The 25,671-nt window shown below is 32.3% G+C and overlaps 1 protein-coding gene across 1 annotated transcript; it reads left to right on the top strand.

Moving 5' to 3' along the window:
- The first annotated feature begins 105 nt into the window (after nucleotides 1–105).
- Nucleotides 106–13,912, top strand: LOC139491886 (IgGFc-binding protein-like). Its single transcript, XM_071279802.1, has 4 exons — nucleotides 106–369; nucleotides 1,403–1,510; nucleotides 2,614–2,718; nucleotides 12,537–13,912. The coding sequence occupies exons 1-4, from the start codon at nucleotides 156–158 to the stop codon at nucleotides 13,763–13,765; spliced, it is 1,656 nt and encodes a 551-aa protein (XP_071135903.1). The 5' UTR covers nucleotides 106–155; the 3' UTR covers nucleotides 13,766–13,912.
- The last annotated feature ends 11,759 nt before the right edge of the window (nucleotides 13,913–25,671 follow it).

Here is a 25,671-nt window from a genome sequence, read left to right on the forward strand (position 1 = left end):
AATTCAGCATATTTTTATCCAATTTAACGAATGATTGTCACGTGGTCATTTCCTTTCGTATAATACTTCCTCATGTGTTTTATAAATTAATAGGATCATCAAGTAGTCACTAAGACGTTTATTTTTAGTGGTGTTACATTCGTAAGTAAATTAAGATGGCTGAAATACAAATGCAGGAGTACGAAGAAATCAGAAGAGAGAATGATGACCATAAATACGACGATTTACAGATCGACGAGAAAAAAGGCAAAATAGACCACGTGTTAGTTCCTTCATGGAAGAAATGGATTAAAACGAACTGTCTGGCACTATCCATATATATGGTGTCAACTGGATTCATACTGACTGTTATCTATTTTACTGTTATAGGTAGGATAGAAATAAATAGCATTTTCATTCTCGAGCATGTTTCTCTATGTTTTTGAACAATACCTTAAAGACCTAATCGCTAATTCAATGTTCTACAACTTTGTACTTGTTTGGCTTTATAACTATTTTGATCTGTACTTCACTGATGAGTCTTGTTTAGACGAAACGCACATCTGGTGTACTAAATTATAATCCTGGTACCTTTGATGACTGTGTTCAATCCCTATTCTTTGTCAACAAATGGTGATCTTCTTATATTTTCATATTAGTAAGGGAATTGTTACAGCAATGAAGTTACATTTGAATGACACTCAGTGGATGAATTTTCATGAAAGGGTGAAAATATGCATTTTTTAAAAATTGTGACATAATTATAATATATATTTTTATATGTATTTCAAAATTCATTTTTTGACTAACTTCAAGAAATAGCAATACTATTCTCTTACGGTTGTGACCTGATATCTATGTCTGGCATTGATAGAAATTTCTTGTATCACACTGTATCCATAATAACTGCAACTATCACACATTTCTTGACATAATTACAAAAAAAGTAAATGTATTCACTACACTTATCAGATTGATGAACGACAGGAAATTAATTTAGAGACGGCATTGATCAATTTGCACTAACTTTGACTGTTCCTCTGGTCTCTTTTACCCCCGTTCTTTTACAACATTTGCTAAAACAGAAGTGCACACTGGATTCATATAATTTAAAGCAAAACTATTAAATAGCTTACAATACGGCTTGTGTTTTGTTCATTATTGAAAGCTTTTCAGTAACACCGAAGCTGTTTACATCACTGGTGGGAAGTTTTATTCGTGAAATCAAACAACATCTTCTCAAACAGAACTTATATTAAAATATTGTTTGTCATCTTAAAGCAATTAGTTTAGAAAAAAAAAACACAAGGATTTTATATGCTATCTACATTAAGGTATCACTACTATTATTTTAACCTTTGAATGAAAATCCAAGCTATATTTGTCGTGGCTTGCAATTTAAGGTTTTTGTTTTTTAATTTAGCTCAGCTAGGACAGAAATTATTGGATATTGATATGAGATTGACAGCAATTGAAAAGCAAAATGGGACGAAACTGCGGGAGAGCGAAAACAGAGAGAGTACCGACCTAGGTATATATGAATCAACGCAATGAACAAATACATCTAATGTCTTTGTTTCTTACGTCTATCTTATCGAGCTCTGTTTTCATATTTAGGAGGAAATATAGGCAAACCTCTCAAAATGATTATTCCTATTACCCACATAAAGGTGAAGAATGAATTAAAACGTACGATTGTTCATTTGTGAGTTTTTGAGTGTCGGAATAGGTAAAAGTGTACTTTATAAATACCTCCGTTTATCTTGTCCTTTTCTCCCCCGTAAATACATTTACACCATACACACTGCATTTGTCTTTATATTCCATGTCTTTGGGGATCATTTCATCAATTGATCTAAAAAACTTAAAAAGATTGAATTTAGAAAAATAAAATGTTTTGCTGAGTGCAGCCTTTTACGACCACAGAGGTCGAACTCTGAACATTCTGGAATTCTACATTTATTTGAATTTCGTAAAACATAAAATTTTTACAAATCTATATATGCAAGGCTGTAAACCAAACTGAATATGCAATATCCCCATCATGTATGAGTGTAAGGGTTCATTGGTATCCTTTGGTGATGAATGTTTATTGGTCTATTTAGATAATTAATTAATCTATATGTGTTTTCCCGGTAATGTCTTGTTGGTTAGATGACTTAGTCAGGTATTTGAGACAGTCTTATACGTTCTTAGTTTATATATTCCAACTGGTTTAAATAAAGTCTTGTACAAGGAAAAGAAATTTCTGAAAAACAATAGATAAATATTACCTTACGTCGAAAACTGCTTTAACAAGTGTATGAAGATAAATGACTAGGCTTATTCCTTCACAAGTTCTACTTGAAGAAGACATGTTATGATCAAAGATTGATTGATTAGCTACTGAACGTCAAGGATCTTCAATAGGAGAAGAAATCAGCAATAAAACAACAGTCTGTGCAACCATTTTTTTGTAATTTATCTAAATGAAAATAAGTTTTTTATTCCCCTCGTTTAGATAAAAGTAATTTATCTTTAATACGTGTTCATATCAACTTTACATCACATTTACACGTACATTCATGATATTAACACATTTGTATTTGTGCATTTTAGTGCAATACTTTTAAAAGATGATATAATTTATTCCAGATACTCATACAACGTGTTACAATGGTGGAATCTCTGAAAAAACTAATAATGAATACATATGCGTCTGTAGAAAGGGATTCCTCGGTAAACAATGTGGATATTCAGGTAAGGTATTAAATATATAAACAAAATTAGTTCGGTTGGCCCGAAGCCCATGTCTGGGTTTACTTTTTATTTGTTTACTAACTCTACTGGATCAAGAACGTTCAGACAACAAAAAGGATTATTGGATGAGTATATCTATATATACTCTAGTTGTCAGAATCATTGTCAACTCAGGACACATTAACACATATGATGTCCTCAAATACTTGAGTTTGAATACGTCTGAAGAAAAATTATTGTTTAACAACTTATGAATACGCATTTTTAACGCGGTAGTAAGACTTAAAATTGTACTGTTAAATTATAAAGTGTATTACACAAATAACTAGCGGCTTTTCAGCAGGTTTAGGTATCAATTCTTGTGTAATCATAATTATCGTTTAGTGAGGAGTTATGTCGTTAATGAATAGTGCGGTTCTCTGACTTGTTAGTAAGAGAAAGAAACCCTTGGTTGTGTATAGGTTTTATAAACCGTTTTTATGGCCACGCAACGAAGTTGTCGGTGTCATATAGATTTACCCTTGTCCGTCATTCTGTCTTTCTGTCATTCCGTCACTCCGTGATTCCACAACAAACCATTATACGGAGTTTTTTCTAAACGCCTACAGATTAAGTTAAAGTTTCGTTCCGCTCCGCTTATTTATACCAATATTAAGGGTTTCCAACTTTGAAAATTGTTGAGAATCCCAGTTATACGGACTTTTTCTTTATACGCCTCTAGATTTTGAGCTGATTTTTTATATGTGAGACTACCGTCATGTTTGTGTCCACATGTGTAATTGAAATTGCAGATTTTTCAACTTTTTAAGACGGGGTCATTCGTGTCGCTTTGACACATCTAGTCTTAATTTACAGTACTGTAGTTTATACACCGTGGTTAGGAGTTTAATTTGCTAGATTTACAAACGGTTTGTTTAAATACAATATGATAATGAAGGCATTAGTTGTAACATTGTAGAATAGATAATTCGGTTATCCAGGGAGTTTATATGTTGTAAACATGGCTGAAGTTATCATATATAAATAAGTAGGTTTACAAATGGATTTTTCGATCATTGAGATTAAATAAAACAAATCCAAAAAGTGTAGTTAATTTGCAGTCATATAGAAGGAGGGCTACACTATTTAGGGATATAAGTTGGAGTCCCAAATTTTATTGTGAATTTCAAGATTTTTTTGGTAGGTTCAAAGTATGTTATTTACATTTAAAACACTTATGTGTGATTCTTTATTAGCCAACAAGATAATATATTCATTATGCAGAGATATATAAAAAACAACATAACTAGAAAAACTATATAAAAGAGGGATGAAAGATACCAGAGGGACATTCAAACTGTAAGATCAAAGACGAAGTGATAACGCCATTGCTACAAAAGAAAAAAAACCAACAGACAAACAAACAAACATTAGTAAACAAAAAGAATCGAAGAAGGAATAAGACTGAGCAACACGAACCCCAACAACAATGAGGGGTGATCTCAGGATAAAAATCGGAACAATGAACAACAGCATTTTGGAAGATTGAAAACGACGTTCTGTATTGTAACGGTTTAGGTTGTTATGGGTTCGTGTTGTTTATTCTTTAGTTTTTTATATTGTGTCATGTGTACTATTGTTTGTCTGTTTGTCTTTTTTATTTTTAGCAATGGTGTTGTCAGTTTATTTTTGATTTATGAGATTGACTGTCTCTCTGGTATCTTTCGTCCCTCTTTTATACCCTCTTGAGGTTTAGAACTAGGATGCAATTAGTTTGATGACGGTTCACAAAACGACAAGAGATTTCGTTTTAATTTAAAAGGTCATGTATTTCTTCTGCACAAATTGTTTACAGATAAAGGTAACAGTAGTATACAGATGTTCAAAACTCAAAAATCGATAGAAACAAAGAAATCCGGGTCACAAACCAGAACAGAGGGAAACGCATTAAATATAAAAGGAAAATGACGATACAACATTAAAATGTAACACACACAGAAACGAACCAAGCATTAAACAAAATCTGATTAGAATACCAAATATAACTTCGAAACTGGATATAATGAATTGGGGATAGAAAAGTACCATGACACGTCTTATAATAATTTGAATTCACACTCAAATATAAGAGGAAACAAACGACACAAAGTAAACACAACGTTAAAATGTAACACACACAGAAACGAACTATAATGTATCACTTGCCATATGCCTGACGTGGTACAGGACATTTTTTAAAAGAAAACAATGGTGAGTTGAACCTGGTTTTGTAGCACGTCAAACCTCCCGCTTTAAAAGGAAACTTCGCAAAAAAATGAAAATTTTATATTATGTTTATTTGATATAAATAATCATATATTCATTAAAATTATTGTTCAATTCTTCTAGATAATGATTAAAATAAAAATTAAAATCCCACTATCACTTCTCGACTTATCGCCATTTTGACGGCATCTCCGATACAAATTGTCACGTGATAAGTATATTTGAATAAAATATCTGAATACCACAAATCCAAAAAACAAGCATGGCATATCGTATATTCAGTATCAAAATGATTTGTCAAGCGTACGGATGTTCAACTCGGAGTTCACATGGCATAAGCTTACACACTTTCCCAGATCCTGCAAAAAAACAGAGTTGTACCAGACGTGGATGATTAACCTTAACATAACACCAACCAGCTTCACTCACCACAAGTTCAAGAAAGTGTGTGCAGACCATTTTGAAGCATCTTGTTCCGATGGAAATTTGATAGTAATTATGATTTTTTTCTCATGAATGTTTTTTTTTGCTCTTTCGTTCCAAGCCTGGTTGAAAGGAAATTGTCAGATTAATATAGTTCAGTATTTCTGCATTCATGCATTAGTAACATATTTTGTTGTTTAGAAGTAGAAGTTTAGTACACGGATAAAAAGTCACAGACAAAAAAGTCACAACAAATTTGTTGATAATTGTTGAATATATACAGGAAAAAAAATTTCAAATATTATATTATTTATTACATTTTAAGTTTATGAACTTGTTTACAAGCCTTAAAAATAAAAAGATATTTGATTTCAATCATGCAAAGGATATATATTTCTAGGGACAATAAAGCCATTTAAGGTACCTAGCCACTTTGGCATTTTGATTTTATAACAATTATTTGATGTCATTGATATTTATTTAATAAATTCTATTTAAAACTTGCTTTAAAAATAATATTTCAAGAACAAACCAGAAAAGAATTAATTAATTTACGTTTTCTCGTTTAAAGAAAAATAAACTCGAAACTGAATTATGACGTTTTGTTCTGTGACTTTCTTTCGTAAATTCACAAGTTCAATGAAGTATATATTTTTTAGGTGCAAAAAAACTTATGTATACATAAAAAATTACGTAAAACATTTAAAGGGTCATTTGTTTAATATAATAATGGTTTAAAAATAAGACTTTATTTACATGAAGTATAATTACAGATGCTGTTTACCTCCCCCCTCCTTTTCCATATTGTGCCATATAAAAGGTTGAAGAGGTGATAGGTAGATGGGAGCATATGACTTCCCCGATTCGTGTGGAAACTTCATAGATCTTACCGCCCCCTTGTTATGCTTTATAGCTGTCTACTAGGTCAACGCAGTTGCGTAGTCCTACAAGTTAAGGCTAAGCAGTTTCGGGATATCAAATGTCGACAGCTAGGCTAACGAAATTTGTAATGATTTATGGTCAATCGTAGGAGTATTTTTTCTTCCTAAATTTATAATAACAAGATAATAGATAGGAATACATCTAGTGGGGCGGACACTTAAAAGCAAAAATATATTCTTAATGAGATTAAAAGGTATCTGTAGCGGCTTTAGACTTTTCGAAATGCTTGCAAAAAAAATAGTCTTTTATATGTAATAGATTTTATTCATTTCGGGTACTTCTAATATGAAAACCGACGATCTTTTGAATTATTGCCAGAGGTCATGTAATAGTGTAACATTCAGGTATTCTAGTGACTTCCTGCGGGCTAATAAACTGGTGACATTACGCAATTCAGGTACATGCATCGCTTCCCAGCTGTTTGACCAAGGTGTGCTCAGGTAAAAGTGCCATCGAAAATGCTGTCAGGTGTATTATACATCCGGTTAACAATGTATGTCCCTAACTTGATTGAAATACACAAAGCCGTCCAAACATGAAATTAAGAGTTACAGGCTGATTAATTCTGACATGTGCAAAGACAGAAATAATAAGACCGTAAATTATTAATTTTGACTTCGGTTTCAAAATTCAGGTGTAGAAGATTATCTAGTACTGTACCATGTGAAATGTTATTTTTCAAATTTCAATTTTACGGGGCGGATCCAGCCATATTAAAAAGGGGGGGGGGTTCAAATTTATGTCCCACTTCAAATGCATTGATCGACCAAAAAAAAAAACGGGGATTCCAACACCCGGAACCACTCCCCCTGGATCCGCCAATGCTTTTGTACACAATAACTTACATAATGTTTTGTCAGCTTGTTTTATTTCCTTATCAAATGTTAAATTTACGTTATACGGTCTTGAGTTGTGATGAATAATTTAAGAAAGAAAAAACATACTGCATCATTTTACACTATTGTTTGGAGTAAATCCTAGAGAATTTAACCGAGAGATTATGGATGACTATCTTTCATACTTTCTTGTCCTATTTCCGATATGAGCGGGCGCATTTACGAAATATTTTGCCTATTTGAAAATTTGCTTTTACTTGTATGTGAAGAGACAAGCATGCGCAATTATGACACGAAGATGATACTTAGTTCGTGGCACGTCTCTAGAACGTGCGGTAATCGTTTTTCTTCCTGTACATGTACGTTCAATTATTTAAAGGAGTTGTCATTTTTATCAATATAAGATTTATAGAACACTAAAACATTCCCGCGAAATCGCTGACATTTCAAGCCTTTAAGCTGTTGTAGGATGATTTATTGTAAAAGATTTTATGTCTGGAGAAAAGGAATCAAAAGCCATCTCCATTTTTGCCAAAGTCCTTTATTTGTTTCCTTTTCTGTTAAATTCCATTATTTTCGAGGATCTGACACTAGACCACAATTACTCCTCCCCTTTGCTACAATGCATTTCTTGGTAAAAGTCAAATTAAATTTTAAAAAATGCACCGCTTCAAACATGAAATAAATGTAACTGCTTATAGACCATTATTATTCTCATAAAATATGCTTCTAGGACAATCCATCAGTGCTTTTTCTTTTGTAGTAGCATGATACATTTCCTTTCCTTACCCAGCACACAAACTTGACGATAAGCCATAAGCCTGCTTTGTCTGTTAGTAAATACGTCTGGAGCTTTCCCTCTATGGCGCTTGTACCTCAGGAAACTTATGTAGCTTGTTTCAAGAACAACGGGGTTTAGACAAACTATTCTAAAATCGGTATTTTCAGTGACACATTCACCCAATTTCATTTTTTCATCAAATAGCGTAAATTCGTGGCAGCAGAAACATTCCGCCGGCAATGGCATGACTATGCAGTTTGTACATGAACACCAATTGGAGTCAAACTTGCGAGGGTTATTTATAATATCTGTTGTCTAGAATTTTCTTCAGCTTAAATTTGTTGGAGTTCTTTTTCAGTGTACTCTGGTTCTAATATGTACCCAAATTGACCACACTCGTCAAAATTTGTCTCACTTTGGGAGCTGGATACACTACCAGAACTTTCACTCTCTGAACTAGACATTTTTGCTTATAGTATATACTTCTCTAAAGGGCTTATATATAAAACTTTTTTTCTTTTTACAAAAACAATCACGCTCCAATCAATTCATAAGAAAACAAGAAATTGAGAAAAAAGTTAATTGATTAAGTTAATTCGACGTCTTTTGATCTTGTTTAAAAATTAGATAGAAGTTATTCCTTAAAGTTTGATTAGATTGTGTATTTATAACAATGGTGATTCCATTATTGAAATTCCAGGTTAACCAAACAAATCTCTGGGTATTCATGTTAGATTATGAAGGCTTCGGGGTTGAAACCATACACTGATTGAAATAAAATAGACAACACGTTGCAAGATTTAATCACAAAGAATAAAAAAAATGTTCTTATTCAATTCCATTCCAGTAAGACAAAGTTGACCTTTAAATTTTCTGTCAACATTTTTGATATTTTCGTTCAAATAGCTGAAGAATTAGTATGTGGTGAGAATTAAATTATTTTGGTAAGGACATTACTTCCTGAATATTAAAAAAAAAAAAAGATCGCTTTGAACGACCCACTTATATAACTGCAATTGGTAATTACTATCTATTTCAAAAATTCAAGGTCACCGATTCTTATTTAGAATTTTTAATTCATTTACTCGTGTTTATAAAAACATCATTATTCATAAATTTATTCAATTAAATTAATTCAGTATTTCTTTTTTTTTTAACAAAAAATATTCAGCGTCAATAATATATTTAATTAAACTGAGCTCATGGAAAATATTTAGATTCCCCCGTATATTATTCTTACGAAATGTTGTTCACACCTAGAAAAGTGAACCGTGACGGCTAAAAAACACTGAGTAAAGATCAAAAGATACAAAATGCTAATCTTTTAATTAACTTGAATTTAACCACGCATTCAACAGGTAGTCACTATGTGTCAAAGTACAATACACATTGTATTTGCGGGGGCCGTATTTGCACACTACAAATGTACGAGCAGCACATATTTACTAGCCTGACGTAAAAGGTAAAAAGTACAAACACGCATTTTTAAAACTCTATCAGTTATAAATGTTAGTTCAAAATATCCGTCGGAAAAAAAAACATAAAAAATTATCTTATATGATTTACTTGTATCACTATAATCATTTCAGAAAATATTAAAATATAAATCGTACATTCTACTTTCAAGCTGAGCGCTGTTCCATCTTAATTATTAGTTGGCTAATAGCTACACCAAACGTCGTTGATGCGCTTTAAATAGCGTTATAAGATGATTAACGATTAAGATTTAAAATGAGATTATTTCCACTCCCGGCATGCTTAAAGACTTAAACTACGTCACATAAGTCAGGAAGTTCGAAGAAATAAAATTAATAATTCTCAATTTTCTCCTTTATTGCTGTTCATATCCAGATAAAACTTGGTGAATATGTTTTTTATGGTATTATGGACATAATTAGCTGATAAGTAAAAATACGCGAATTATCCCTTTAATGTCCATGTTAATACAACATTTAAATGACAACACAACATTACAGGACTACAATACAAATAAATAGGAGAACATATTTGACAAAGAAACACACGAATATGAGCTAGCAAAAGGCACCAAGTTTAAATTTTAATACGTCAGAAGTGCGTTTTATTGCAAAAATAGGGTAAAGATGTCACATATTTTCCCAGAAATTTGGCCAAAAATAAAATTTCAATCCCCTAGAGGATATCTTTTCTGAAATTGTTTACATATATCTATTACGAATTAAAATTAAAAGCATTTGTCTCTCGTCCATTTTTGTTTTATAAAACTGCGTCAAAAAGCGTATGAAAAAAAGTGTTTTTAAATATTCGACCATACAGTGACATATAATTGTTAATTTTTATGTCATTTGGTGTCCTGTTGAGAGTTGTCTCATTGGCAATTATACCACATCTTCTTATTTTTATACTACAATTTCTGGACAGGCGGAAAATACGGACAGTCAAACAAAAATAGCCCATTAAACAAGTAAAAGATGATATTGATGTTCTTAAAAACTAACTCTGAAGGTTAAAGTATTCATCAGCTGTCTTCGAATGAATTTTGATCCTTACTTACTTTCCTATTTGACAAATCCTTTGGACCAAAATGCAGGATCTACTTTCCTTCCGAAACACCGGAGATCATCCCAGGTTTTATTGGGTTTCGTTGCTAAGTTTTCCGTTTTGTATGTTGTGCTATGTGTACTGCTGTTTGTCTTCTCGTCCGCTCCGTTTTTCGTTTTGGCTGTGTCGGTTTGTTTTTTACCTTTGAGTTCGATTGTTCTTTTTATATCTTTTGTCTCTCTTTTAAAACTTTATCCCTCCTTGCAAAAGTACCAACACGTACTATTCATGGAAGGGTTTAAGTACAGTTAAAAATAAATAGTGACAATAAATTTTTGAAGAAGCAAAGTTATGAGAGTTCATCAGAGCTGCACACATTTTTATAGAATCCTGTAGCAGTCATGAATACTCGTATATGGCCGAGTAGAGATTGAAAAGTGGTCGAATGTGGTCGCATATAGATCGTGTATGGTCGAGTTGGTCTGGGACGAAAAAAATAAGAGAAGTCGCTGTGATCATGAAGCGATCTTTTAAAGATCGAAATGATCGAGTAATGATCGATAAACTATTTGTATTCCGACCAAACTCGATCTCTGCACGATCCTTTCCCGATCAAATCGACCGCTACTCGACAAATTCTTGAGTGACTGGCTTCTCGATCCTTACTCGAATGTCTTTGACATGTCAAAAACTCTCGGGTAGAAAGTCAGATCGATGAAAACCAAGGTAGATCACCCCGAATATTCTTGTCGATTGAGTCAGACCAGTCTCCCGATCGCTTAATTTGTCTTGATCGAGATTGATCGAGTTGGTCTGATCGGCAATGTGAACCTATCTTTAAAGTTTTTGAACATGTTTTGTATGTTTTCGTTTTCTCGAAAATAAAAAGCACATCAATTCCGTAGGAATGAGCTGTCTTTAATTCTTGACGCCAGAAAATTGTGCAATGAGTTATTCTTCATTATTCAAGAAATAAAATACTTCAAACGAACTAGTCATTGGTCACCTTATCTATGTAGCTATTTCAGAATACATAACGTAATACATGGTAATTATTATTTTTTTTGGATATTTGGTTATACACGCAACTTATTTGCTATTTGAAACCATGCTTTTGTTATTTTGTTAGTAAAACAAAGTCAATTTGATAAACAAAGTATGGTTTTTGGCTGAGAGTCACTTGCCTGCTAGCTAGTGTATTTATACTGTCATTGTTAAACTTTGATTATTTCATTATATTATGGATTTGTTGCCTACTCTCTAATTCTAATGGGTAATCGATCCCTTTGTGTCCTTTCCTTTTTTCTAATCACTATACAATGACAAATGTTTAATGAAAATCATATGAATTATAAAAGTCGTGTCGCCCCAATTTCGTTGAATAAAGAATACATGTTTGATTTCCATTTATTACAAATTTACTTCTGTTAATGTCCCCATGCCAAAGACAAATCGTGTAATATAAAACTGCCCTGTCTGCACTTTCACAATGTTTAACTTTCCCAAATGGTATTGAAATGTGTATTCACACGAGATAATATGCAATCATCAATCAATCATATGAAGTGTCTAGTTTTACATTGTATATAATTTCCTTTTAGAAAATCATGCACTAAACAACACATCAAAATAAGGTAATATGTTTATCCAGGCACGATTTAAATGTGCCAGTTCGGGTTGCAGTCTCCGATAATATTTGTATCTGATGTGCTTTTGTAATATTCACGGTGATAGCTATCAAATTGAGAATGGAAATGAGGACTGTAAAAGGGATACAACAACTCGACCATAGAGCAGACAACAGCCTATATGTAGTATTATCCAATAAATGTCATATGAGTTTTACTCATTGTCAACAGTTCTTGTTCAAATCCTTTTCGTTGTTGGATGGTAGACAATGTACTTTAAACCCCAGTTATTGGAAGTATATTTGATTTATTTTATTATTAAATTCAAAAGATACTTTTAAGACTCGAGTATGAATTATGTATAACCAAAATGCTTAGTTTTCTCTGGAAGCACTTTTTGCAAATATTTATTACAAAGTGTATTAACTTATATATTTTATACAGGTGGAAAAGATACAAGTTTCATGGTAATTTTTCAAGAAGGAATCTCTGGTTACCCGACAACGCCGAAAATTTTGGTAGCATCAGAAAATACAACACGTCTTTCAATTCGTTATTTCAACGAGAACAAAATTCATACTATCACTATGGACAAAAGTAATACAGAATATAATCTGAGTAAAAGTGTTCTACCGTCTGATGGAATACATGTGGCTGGAGTAGAACTTCACTCAGATGAAGGAATACATGTTTACGGATTTGTCTTCGCAGCCGGAGTCTCAGGGGGCTATTCATCAATGCCTACGAGATTTGCCTCTACCAAATACATTATACCAACTCTTACTGCATTTATAAGTTATAACAATATGATAGCACTTACACCATGTTATCAAAATACAGTTGTCAGTATAAATTTAAAATTAAAAAGTGGATCTGTAACATATGACAACAAGCAGTATAGTAACAACGATACGATTAGAATAATGGTAAACAAGTATGACACATTTCAGTTATCAACTATATCTGACTTATCAGGAACCCTGGTAACATCATCAAAACCAGTAATTGTAGTCAGTGGTAATCAGTGTAATACTGCAGTTACAAACAATATTAGTTTAGGTAGCTGTAATCCATTTATAGAATCCGTATCACCTACTGATCAACTAGATGATATGTTTATAACTCCGTATATATCTACACGTTTAAATAACACTGTACGCATACAGGCGGTAAACAGTACTAATCTAACTATTAAAACTGGTAAAAAGGCAATATCAAAAACACTAAACGCAAGAGATTTCTTAGATTTTTATTACAACACGATCTCTTTTATTTCATCATCTGAAGACATCCTTGTCACGTCATATCCACACGGGTTAAGTGAACACAAAGGAGATCCTTTTATGATGACGATTCCTGGTGTAAATCAATACCTTTATGAATATGACTTCGTAGTACCAACAGGGTTGGACAGCTACATAAGCATAACGGTGCAGAGCGATGCTACTGATGGGCTTTTCCTGGATGGAAATTCTTTAAAAAGTCAAAGTAGTGTTTTTAGCATTTCTGAAGGAATGAACAATTTTAGCACTTTCAGTCTGCCTATATCGACAGGGCTTTATCGCATAGAACATAAAAAGAAAGTACGGTTTGGTTTATGGATTTACGGCAATGGAGATGCTTGGGATGGTTACGGTTACCCCGCTGGAATGGCTTATAAAGCTTACAATTAAGTAAACTGATATTTTGCATAAACGAAATTGTGTTGTTGAGTTATAATTAAACATTACATATAGGCGAGTGATATGAGAGCCAAATTTACATTTTTAATGCACCTACCTAACACACGGCTAAATTATATATCACTAGAAAGCTAAGAATGTGTACTTTCTAAATATCCCGGTCGTCAAAAGAAATTATGGTGCATTTTTTTTTAAATCAAGGTCAAAGGTCATGGGTGCAATCTCAATTCACGGATACTTCTAGTTGTAAAATCGAGTCAAAACAAATGCAAAAACGAAACAATTATATAGGAATGCTGTATTACTGTTTGGGAAAATATATTTCTATCATAATATTAATTAACTTTAGTTGATTTTAACGGTAACGCATGTTACATAACGTTTTCTCTCGGAGTCTTTGAAAATCAACCTTTAAGTCACACAAATGTATCTGTAGTCGCCCTTGCATTATCTAAATCACATAATACCTCCATATCATTTGATTGCACGTATTTACAAACATATATATCTGCAAATTTGATATAAATAATCCGAAACAAAATATTTGAAGCAAGGGGAAAATATACCACATGACGTATTTTTAAATGTTTAGAAAAGTTCCACGATGAGCTGTTTATTAAAATTGAGGAAGCGTATGTTCTCCTGTTAGTCTGAAAGCCTGCCAACCGCTTCAAGATCAGACAACCATAGGGCAGATGTTCTTTTATTATTGTAGTGCAATATGTTGATATAAAATTTATAAGGGTTCCGCGGAACCCAGTGTCTCGCCTACTTTTGCTGTTAATCACACACTCATAAAAAATGATGAAAAAAATCAATAATATTATTCCTCTCGATACTATCTTTTGATTGTGAGAAGCTTCTGTCCAAGTTTGGTAAAAATCCAGGCTAGTTTAAGAATCTTAAAAATGTTTTGAATACTTTAACTGCAGACTGTATGTAATGTTAACTGGAAGAAAAACTAAGTCCATTTATAAGTAAAATACGGGAAAAATGGAATTTTATTTTTACAAAATTTACTTCTGGATACTATCTCCTGATCATAAACAAGATTCTGGCCAAGTTTTGTACATTTCCAGGATAGTTTAAGAAAGTTATTAAAATTTTAAAAACTTTAACCACAGAGTGAATGTAATGTTTCCTGGCAGAAAAAACTAAGTCCATTTATAAGTAAAATACGGAAAAAATGGAATTTTATTTTTACAAAATTGTCTTCTGGATACTATCTTATGAACATAAACAAGCTTCTGTCCAAGTTTCGTACAATTCAAGGATAGTTTAAGAATGTTATTAAAATTTCAAAAACTTTAACCACAGAGTGAATATTTGTGTACGCCGCCGACGACGACGACGACGACGCCGACGCCGACGGAATGTAGGATCGCTATGTCTCGCTTTTTCGACTAAAGTCGAAGGCTCGACAATAAAAAAGATGTGGTATGATTGCCAATGAGACAACTATCCACAAAAGACCAAAATGACACAGACATTAGCAACTCATACATCACTAAATCAGATATGATAAGAGTACTAACAAACATAACTAAAATGAGTAAAGTGCTACTGGTATAAAATATCAACAAATTGACAATTTTAATATAAAACATCACAAGGAAAATATGATCACTCATTGTACGTCAAAATGTGTTTGATTTTACTTCAGTCGGCCGCCGTGTATCTTGAGATGTATAATTAATGAAACAACACTTGACAAAGTAGTTTGTACTCTTTTTAAATTACGCTAGTGATGACGTTCGGCTACTTTGGCACTAAGTATTACTTTTTTTTAATCTTTTTTCACCACTTCAAACGGAGGACAAGGCTATCCTAATATTGAACCTTATATTTGGCTTTCTAATGTCGGACCAATGGGATGTTGGACCATTTAGGTGTCGGAATATTGCGATATCGGAATATTATAGCTTCATTTTAACTTGTAATCTCATCATTTTTATCGGTCAACATATCCATACAAAGACAACTTCCTTGGCATGGGCATATATCAGTACAGCAGAGGTTTTGCTCAAAGCGGACACAAGATCTACTATATACAGATTGAATTAAAAATTTGGAATGGACATGAGGGATTTGTCAAAGAGACACCAACCCGCTAAAAAGCAGGCAACGGCCAAAAACCACCAATGGGTCGTCAATGCGGCAAGAAACTCCCAAACCCGGAGGCGTTCTTCAGCTGGCCCCTAAACAAAAATGTACTACTTTGAAATGATAATGGACGTCATACTATGCTTCGAAATATACTCAAGAAGTTAAAATAAAAAAACATTCAAAACTAAGAAAGGCACGATGCTCCTGACTTTGAACAGGCGCCAAATTGCGGCGGGGTTAAACATGTTTTTGGACATCTCATCCCTCCCCCTATACCTATACCAATGCGTGAACAGATCAAATCTTGTAGAAAGTTGGATGACATCATACCGGACTGATGTTGCCTTTAACCAACCAAAGTCATACGGAGATCTTTTATTGTTTCTGTAGTTAGGTCGACATTGTCTTGGATAAATTTTTAACCCACAGAAAAAAATAATGCCATGTAGAATGTATGCCCCATTTTCATTGTTTCGAATCTCCTGATCAGTCAAACTTGTTAATATTTAACAAAGGTGTGTCCATAAATACGGTGCATTTGTAGTGATAAACCTAAATGAAAAAGAGTAAAAAAAATATTTATATATAATAAACATTCTACTAAAGCCATACATCTAAGAACTTTGTCAATAGGAATATCGTACGCTTTATTAACTGCCGTAGATGTGCCATCATCCAAAAGACAACACAGAACTGTTTTTAAAGCAGGTGGCATAATTTCAATTGAATAATCCAGTGAAATGTTTTTAGATAATGGATATTCATCTGATTGGATAACTTTACCCTATATCTGCTTCCGTAAAGTAGCTGCACTAAGTGCTTGCAACCAGTTTCGCAGTCACTGCTCAGATCTTTAAATTTTACAGACCGAATATCACAGTCATTTTAAACGGGTAATTTTCCGTCATTACGGCATAAGACAAAATTATAGAGCTACTGTATACAATACTGGATGCACCTTCGCCTTGTTGAAGCTGTAAGTAATTAAAATTGTTAACCAGAATACTTCCTTGTGTATAGGTACGTCATCTTTAATCGTCAAAATGTTAGTAAAAGCTGTTTTATGTTCAGAGCTAAATAGCTCTTTAATTTCAGATTTCAAATTTTGTAACAAATATTTAGCGATGCAAGCTCGATGGTATAAAAAATTAATAGTAAAATTATCATGAGTTATATTGTAAATCAGATCATTGTAGGAGATATATGTAGTAACATTCAATACAGCTTGAGTTTGCTCCTCAGAGGATACCTTATGAAGTTGTGTAACTTGCTAATAGGCTTTATACATTTGCAACATATACAAACAGACAAATCAGAATGAGTTGTAGATCTACTGTCCTCGTTGATATATGAGATCTACTGGTCGGTAGAATTGGTACTTGTAGTACAAAGTCTTTGTACAGACAAAACAGAAGATGATAAGTTGTGCTTACTTTTGAAATATTTATAGCAACTCTTATGATATTTTGTATTTTCAAATGGGATGTTTTCATGTTTTTCATATTCATCGACCAGTCTTCTGTAAACTTCATCTTTTCGTTTTCCCACTGCGGCAATACAACTGTATCTTCATTTAAGTGTTTAACTACATAGTTTCTACATGTGTATGTAGTAAATATATGACAGACTATGCATCTGTGTCAATAAATGTATAGTTTTTTTGCTTTTTAGCAAAGGAAGGGTTTCATTGTGAACTGGGCTGTGAAAATTTGACACGACTCGGAATATTTTCTACAATTTTCCGATACGATTCCTTATTTAGAAAGGGGTGAATTCTACAGAACTCAAAAACTATGTTTTACTTTGATTTGATCTTTATTTCGGACGAATTTATATCTATTTAAGCTACACTGAAGTTAAAGTTAGAAATAGAACCGTTTAAATATGATTTATCGTACTCTAAAAGCACTATCAAGTACACGGAAATCGACTAATATATTCAGTAAAAAACGATAACGAAATAGATAAGGAATTCCGGAAATTATAGTGATTTTACCCAACATCATAAAATTACAGAAATTTGTGATTTTAAGAAATGTTGAGATAAAGTCTTGATCTTGAATGAAAAAACGATAACTGATGAGCAATTTGGTGTGGTCTAAAACGGATAGAGTGCAAAAACATTTAATAACAATTTAATTGTAGATCCGAAAAGGTCGGGATTATGAAAATTTTCGTACAAAATGTCAAATATTTAGAAGGAATGCAAAAGCATGCGTACGTACAGTTGTAAATATTGTTTTTCATTATTTTAAGAATCTAATTCACTTAATTATTCTGTCTAAAAGAAGAGATACGACTAATTTCCTTTGCTTGAAAAACATGTCGTAATTTTATAACTTTCAACTAATTTCTGAAATAAACGTCAATTTTACAAAAACTGCACCGTACGATTTTGTGACGACCGGGCAAAAATCAAAGTTTAATCATTATTCTTTCATTTAAAAAACAAATTAGCCGTGTGTTAGGTGGGTGCATTAAAGTCCTTAACTAGACGTCTTTTTCAAATATAACACTCGCCTAATAATTATTACCTTATTTCTCTACTTTGTCGCCGCGATATAGCCTTGTTGTGCTAATGCGGCGTAAAGCAACCAACAATCAATCATATTATTACCAGTAAGACAGAACAATACAAGAACTCTATTTTTGTGCGCACTGCAATAAACTGGAACCATCTGGAAGACTCAGTAGTGTGCGCCACTACTACCGAGGAGTTTAAATCTGCACTCCTCAGTAAGCGCGACTAATTGTGCGCAGACCAACCCGTCACATAATAGCCGAAAGGAATCTGTGACGTACCCATCCTAATTACACAAGTGGGAAATACAGATACAGATACAGATTATTTCTCTACCTTTTTATTGTCAGTATTTGATTTGTTTTGTTAATGATTTAAACACCTCGAAGTCCTCTTTTTTTCTGAATTATCAAATTTTCAGCACAGAACTGTATCTTAAAAATAACACAACGGACCCATAATTCACTATCATAAAAAAATATGTTATTCATTACAGCGCCATTATTTATATCAAAATCAGTTTTTTGCAATAATCGTATCTGGCAAAATACGTTTTAATATATATATTTTAAAACATTTAGTAATTCATAAGAATCATTAAACAAAAAACGAAATGTCATATCCATTAACTTCAAATCTCCAAAATTTGTTTAGGATTTTTTTTTATACCTCAGACCATTGCCAAGCTTCAAGCAAGTGAACATAAAAAAAAAAGAAAAACCTAACAATTTTGCCTTATTTAATGTATAAACGTAAATGAAGCAAAGAACAACTATAAAACTACACAACAATCTTAAATAATGATAAAAACCAAAATGTTTGTGTTTGTGCATAGTACTTAACGGTCGATTAAATGTTAACCGACAAAAAACGAAAGAAGCAGAAGAAAAAACCCTATGAAACTAAGTTTAATTGAATCTATCAAGAAACACTTGAGTATTGTTATTTGGTAACAGCATAAGTTCTTAGTTTTGTGAACCAACCAAGCTTATTTTATCGTCGAAGTCCCGTCTCAAGATCAAGGAATTTAGGCTCCTTGGATGAATATTTATGGAATTTGAAATTCCTTGAGCAATATTTTTGTGCTACGGTATTAATAAATTAGTAACATAAATTTTCACATGTAGATCACTTGAAAGACTGTGTGTGCAGAGTTAGAACATGCCATATTGCTCAGGAAGAGACTTTCATTTGCTTAAGACGAAATGGACTATCAAGAGCTTGAAATATTGTAAGTCGACATGTTATAAAGATATAACCTGTCTATTGGTGAAGATTGTTCGGGAATATTAAGAGCTTGGAGATATTGAGAAGACAGAGACATATGTTTATGGTGAGCATTTCTATAAATTATGATGAAGGGTTATGGGAAAGAAGAATACTCTTATGTCATGTATGTGTCGCATAGCGTTTAGTTCCGTGCAAAAGTTTACCATGTCATTCAGATTCATCGAAAGAAACGAAAAATTCTGATAATTATTACTTACAGCGTGAATGGAGTCTTTATATCTTTAAAGAAATAGAATCTGAATCTATTTTTAAACATCAAACATTTTTAACAATACGTTAAATAAAGGCAACAGTAGTATACCGCTGTTCAACACTCGAACTTTTTGAAAATAAACACTACAGGTACGGATGAAAATCTATGCTAGGCTAATTTTTTTCGGTCAGATGAAAGCTGATAATTCTTAAAGATTTACCATAATTCGCTGTTTTGTGACATTTTTGTTTTTAGTTTTCAGAGTTTGTAAATAAGTTTTACCCTATACTGTATTTTGAACATTAGCCTGTATATAAGATATAGAAACTTTAAATGTTATCTCCGAAACCAGAGTAAACAATCGATAACTTCCGCCATTTTTTTTAAAGATTTTTTTGTGTTACCGTCCTTGGAATAAAGTTACAACTCCTTTCCTTATACAAATAACTTTACTATAGTATATAGTAACTCATATTTTCTATGCATTTCATTTGTACATATTTGCTCGTTTAGGTTAGTTCATCTCTTTCGTTTATGGATGTTAACTTAAGACAAGTGATTTTGAATGATTCGCAATCTCTTTTGAATAGAAAAAAAGGGGGAAAATTTAATTATTTTTAAGACTCTATTAAATGGGAGGTTTTCATCACAATTTTTGTTTTATACTATAGATACACATATCTTAATCCGTTATTATCATAGTAAACATAATAGTATTTTTTTATCAGTATAATTTCCAAATGATGTGGGAGACTTTGAGGGTCGAAGCATTGTTGGAAATTTGCATTGCACTTTCTGTCCTCTGTCATTGTTATTCGAAAGCAGAGATTACTGTTATTCGAAAGCAGAGAGTACTTTATCTATAACGATAATTATTTCATTTGCCAGTAAAGTATCTTGTACATAGCAGTTGATTGTTTTGATGAGATACATCGAAAAATTAGACTGTTCATTGACACAACTGTGGCGGGTAATAAGACAACGCAGTCCGTTCGGTCTTCATCAATTAGAAACATTTGAAGGCCCCGGCATGGAATATAGTAGTCTTCATACTTAAGCGAGTACAAAATAAAATGAACAATACATAGAGCTATCAACGACAACAACTGAATTTCTGGCACTTGCGAACATGGTTGTGTCAAACATTTTTCAAAGCATATAACATTATCTTGCAACTAACAAAAAGCCACCAACAAAAAGCACCGATCAAAAGAATATTACATATATTTATATCTAGTTCAAATCCTACTACAATACACACATACATCGTGTTAAATTAGACTTAACTATGAAAGAGTACCCTTCCAATGTTAGTAAGGTTTAAAGTCATATGAAACGAGTGAGTGGTGAAAAATAATGTTTTTCCAATTCTTGAACCAATGCATGTATATATCACAAACTAAGTCCGCTGTACACGATTTTATCATTATTTACGCACATATATCGTATAATCGTCAATTTTTTTTCTCTCTGTCTGTTATGATTTAACAAATATGGCTGCTCATTAAATGCCGTGTTTTGAAGCCGAAGTTTACCGATTGTCACGTTATAGTAAATAAATAACAAAAAGCATGGGTATTGAGCACGTGTTTAACATGTACAATCAGATAATTGTTTATTTTAATGACAGATTCATGCGTATTGCGATCACCGGATTTTTACGAGGAGGGTTACGCTCAGGTCACTATGCATACGGAAAATATGTCGGCGAATTGCTTCCTGGAAGCAAGCAATTAAAAATAAGTAAACTTCTTCTAAATGTGGACAAATTAAAGAATTTTCCTCAGAAAAAAGTATATGTACAAAAGTTTTATAATGAAAACTATCAATTTAGTTATAAAAAACAGATGCATATTTTTTTTTAATTTGAGGTTTCATATGACTTTAATATTATAAACAACCTAAGAGAAGCATGATTGTTCGCTATCCTAAAATTCAAACATTAAAATCATAAAGTCCAATTAGTGTTCATACCTGTATAACATCACATATTTAGTCATCTTTAACTTGTTAAAAAATAGAACCAACATTAATCAGTTGGGATTGGGTGACTCTTGCGTCTTATATAAAACAGACTCAACATATTGGTTCTGGTTTTATTGTTGAATATTTTATTCAGGCAGATATCAAAATCAGGTACGGTTACGGAAAACAGATTATGCATTTTTGCAAAATAAGTATAACCAATTTACTATGGCTACCGCTGACGATCTTAAAATTCATTCAAATGTCTTTGTTTAATACAAAAACAAATATAAGACTGTGACAATTGGACGATGATAAATAATCTGTTGAAAAATTGTTTATTCGTTTGGATAATGCAGTCTCATTTTATTTTTTGAAGTCGTACCAACTTTCAGAATCTTAGTTAATTAAAACAAAGAGTTTAATAAACACTATTCAAAATACCAGTGTGAAATTATTCAGTGAAAAGTTTGATATGAAAACATCTGATTCTTGTATACAAACATCAAACTCTTCCCTATTTAAATTGAATCTTATTGTCAGGTTTGTCAACGACGTCATCCGGGTTATCGAGAACATAAGCTATTGATGAGTATTGTCGTGTAAAAGGGAACTTAGTTGATCGAGCTTGCTGCTTTTAAGTCATTTGTATACGTACATATCATTGAAATAATATTTTTGTCTCTTGCTTAAATTGTTTTTAATAACATAATTTAGTATGTTTAGCTAAACAGTTTAGCAAGCATCAAATGTATATATATCTCAGTCAAACTCAGTTACTTAATCTTCCTCACAATCCTATCTGATGCAAAAGTCCGGATTGTTGTACCTAAATGTACATTTAACTTTAAAAAGCCATAAAACAGGTGTAAAAGAGGGACGAAAGATACCAAAGGGACAGTCAAACTCATTAATCTAAAACAAACTGACAACGCCATGGCTAAAAATAAAAAAGACAAACAGACAAACAATAGTGCACATGACACAACATAGAAAACTAAAGAATAAACAACACGAACCCTACCCAAAAACTATGGTTGATCTCAGGTGCTCCGTAAATTATCCTAATAACCAACTTTGCAATTTTCACCTTTGAAATAACGGGTTCCAGTTTTTTCTATAGTTTTAATGTATATCAGCCCGATCAGTAATTTTACCCGAAAACACCCTGATCTGCACTCATCGTTACGTCATGTTAATTTTCGGTGTCCTTGTAACAGACAACTGCACATCAAAGTATAAAAAACAAGAACTTGGCTTAATTGACTTTTTTGTGCATTGCAGTTGCTAATATTCTACTTTGGTCATTCAGCTCCTTTTTTTTATCAACATCAGAGTGCAAAATCCGAATCAAACAAATGTCTTTATCATTCAACAATACAGAGAACTGTGTTATCGACTTACTGAACGGCATATTCATACAAGTAAAATTATTTTTCAATTATTTCTAAGTAAATTTGATAAAAAATAGAATACGTTTCTATCAGGACTGTAGATTTTCCCCTATTACTTGAAGTCAAGTGTTTTGTGAAGTCAAGTTGTTTGTAGGGTCAAGTGTTTTGTACTTCCTTTAAACGTGATGTTTCGACACTATTTTGATTTATACTAAAGATACATAGATCTCTATTCATCACCGATTGAAGATAACAAAAGCTAGAGTATATTTTTGCGTCAGTAAATTTATTTAATGATTCAAATTTTGAATTTATTTCTATCAATCAACATGATGAAAGAGCAAATATTGATAACACTATCAAAATTCATTGATCGTACCTTTTTGGAAATTTACAATACATACCAATTCCTCCTTTCATTTTATTCAAACGTAGTAAGTGAGTAATCTATAACAATGCTAATGGTGAGTGCTAGTCAAGTCAATATCTTGCAAATAACAATAATACCTTCTATTTACAAACACATTCCAATCGTTCTAGTTCTCTCATCAATAAAGATTCAATAAAAAAAAAAAGTTCAGTGAATAAAACTGCTGTTTTGAAAATCATTTACTATCAATTTAGTACATTCACTATGGCCGACCCTAAAGGTCTGTTATTTCATTAATATTCATTAAAATGTCTTTTTAAAAACCGAGATAAAAGGACAGTCCTAATCGGCCTATGCAAAATGAATTAATTTCTTTCTATAAGGTTGTTTTGTGTTTTTTTTTTAATGTTAACCTAATTACAGAATCTTTGACAAATCAATACAAAATAACTGAACATTTCTAAGCCAATAGCAAAATAGGGGAAGCAAGAAACACCATAATTTCTACCAATACAAAAATAGTAGGACAAGTATATAGTATTCTGAACAGATTTCTAATCAGTTCAAATTTTATGCTATCTTAATTTAATATTACTTTCAAAATTGTTCAGGGCATTATTCCGTTTGTCCAGAATCCAGGTAATTGATCTACACGTGTTAATAGAAAGGAAGTTCGTTGATTAGGAATGCTACTTGTCCATTGAGAGTAATATGTAAAAATGTGATTGAAATTATGAATTTTCTCTTGTTCACATTGTTTTTGATATAAGTATTTAGTTCATCCATTTATTTGAGTTTGCGATGTCCTTGTTACAGACAGATTAACGTTGGAATATTTAAATACCTTGCTTATAAAAATGACTTGACTTCTTAAACTTATCATTTTTGTGAATTGCTTTTGCTAATATACAGCTCTTTTGATTTAGTTTAACCTTTCGTATATTGCTCAACATCAAATTGCTTAATCCGAAAAGGATGTCGTCCGTATATATAAATTTATCTAAAAGAAGATGTGTATATATGAAAAAGAAGATGTGGTATAATTACCAATGAGACAGCTCTTCATAAGAGACCAAATGACACACAATTAACAGTTATAGGTCACGGTACAGCCTTCCACAATGCATCGAGCCCATACCGCATAGTCAGCTATAAAAAGCACCGAAATAACGAAAAACAAATATGATATACAGCAACCAACGACGACCACCGAATTACAGACTCCTATCTTTAAACAGGAACGTACATACAGAATTTGGCGCGGTTAACTAGGCAAGCGGGATTCCAACCCTTCCCAAACCTGAGACAGTGGTATGATTGCCAATCACAGGCCAATTAACGTACAAAATACGATGCCTTTATGATTCACCAATACAGAAAATTGACCTATATATATTAACTTACTCCACTTCATCGTTTATTCTTAGGAAAATAAGTTTACATCATAATTTAATTGTTCTAAGTAAACTTGATACAAATAAACATTAGTTTCAGGACTGTGAATTATCTTCCTTGTAAACTAAATAAACTTTTTATCAGTAACTGCCCATCTCTATTTTCCATGTTTATCAATTGTTCTTACTTCCTTTAAACGGGATTTTGTCCCCGCCACATTTGATTTTTACAAAAGATACTCATGTCTATATCCGATATATCATAGTTTGCTAGTCAAATAGATAGCGTTCAAATGAAATTTATACATTTTAAATACTTAAAAGTTGAAAATATCTTTCTAGAGTTATCATCAAAAAGATTTAGGTAGTCTTAATCCTTAAAAATGATATAGGAATGCTTTACTCGAGCACATGAAAAAAACCAAGTAAAAGCAATACATTTTGTAATATTTGGAGACTATTCCGAACCTTGCCATGAGTTTCTCCTTACTGATACTCTTCAACACTTTGAAACTAAATCAAATCAGGTCCAAGTTCACAATTTTATAATTTGAAACCGTTTATAACACAGACTAATTGCTGCACGAAGACCCATCGGTAACCTGCGGCTGTTATCTGCTCTTAGGTCGGTTTACTGTCTCTTTGACATATTTCATTTTCAATG

This window comes from Mytilus edulis, chromosome 10, assembly GCF_963676685.1.
Source record: "Mytilus edulis chromosome 10, xbMytEdul2.2, whole genome shotgun sequence".
Taxonomy (NCBI): Eukaryota; Metazoa; Mollusca; class Bivalvia; order Mytilida; family Mytilidae; genus Mytilus; species Mytilus edulis.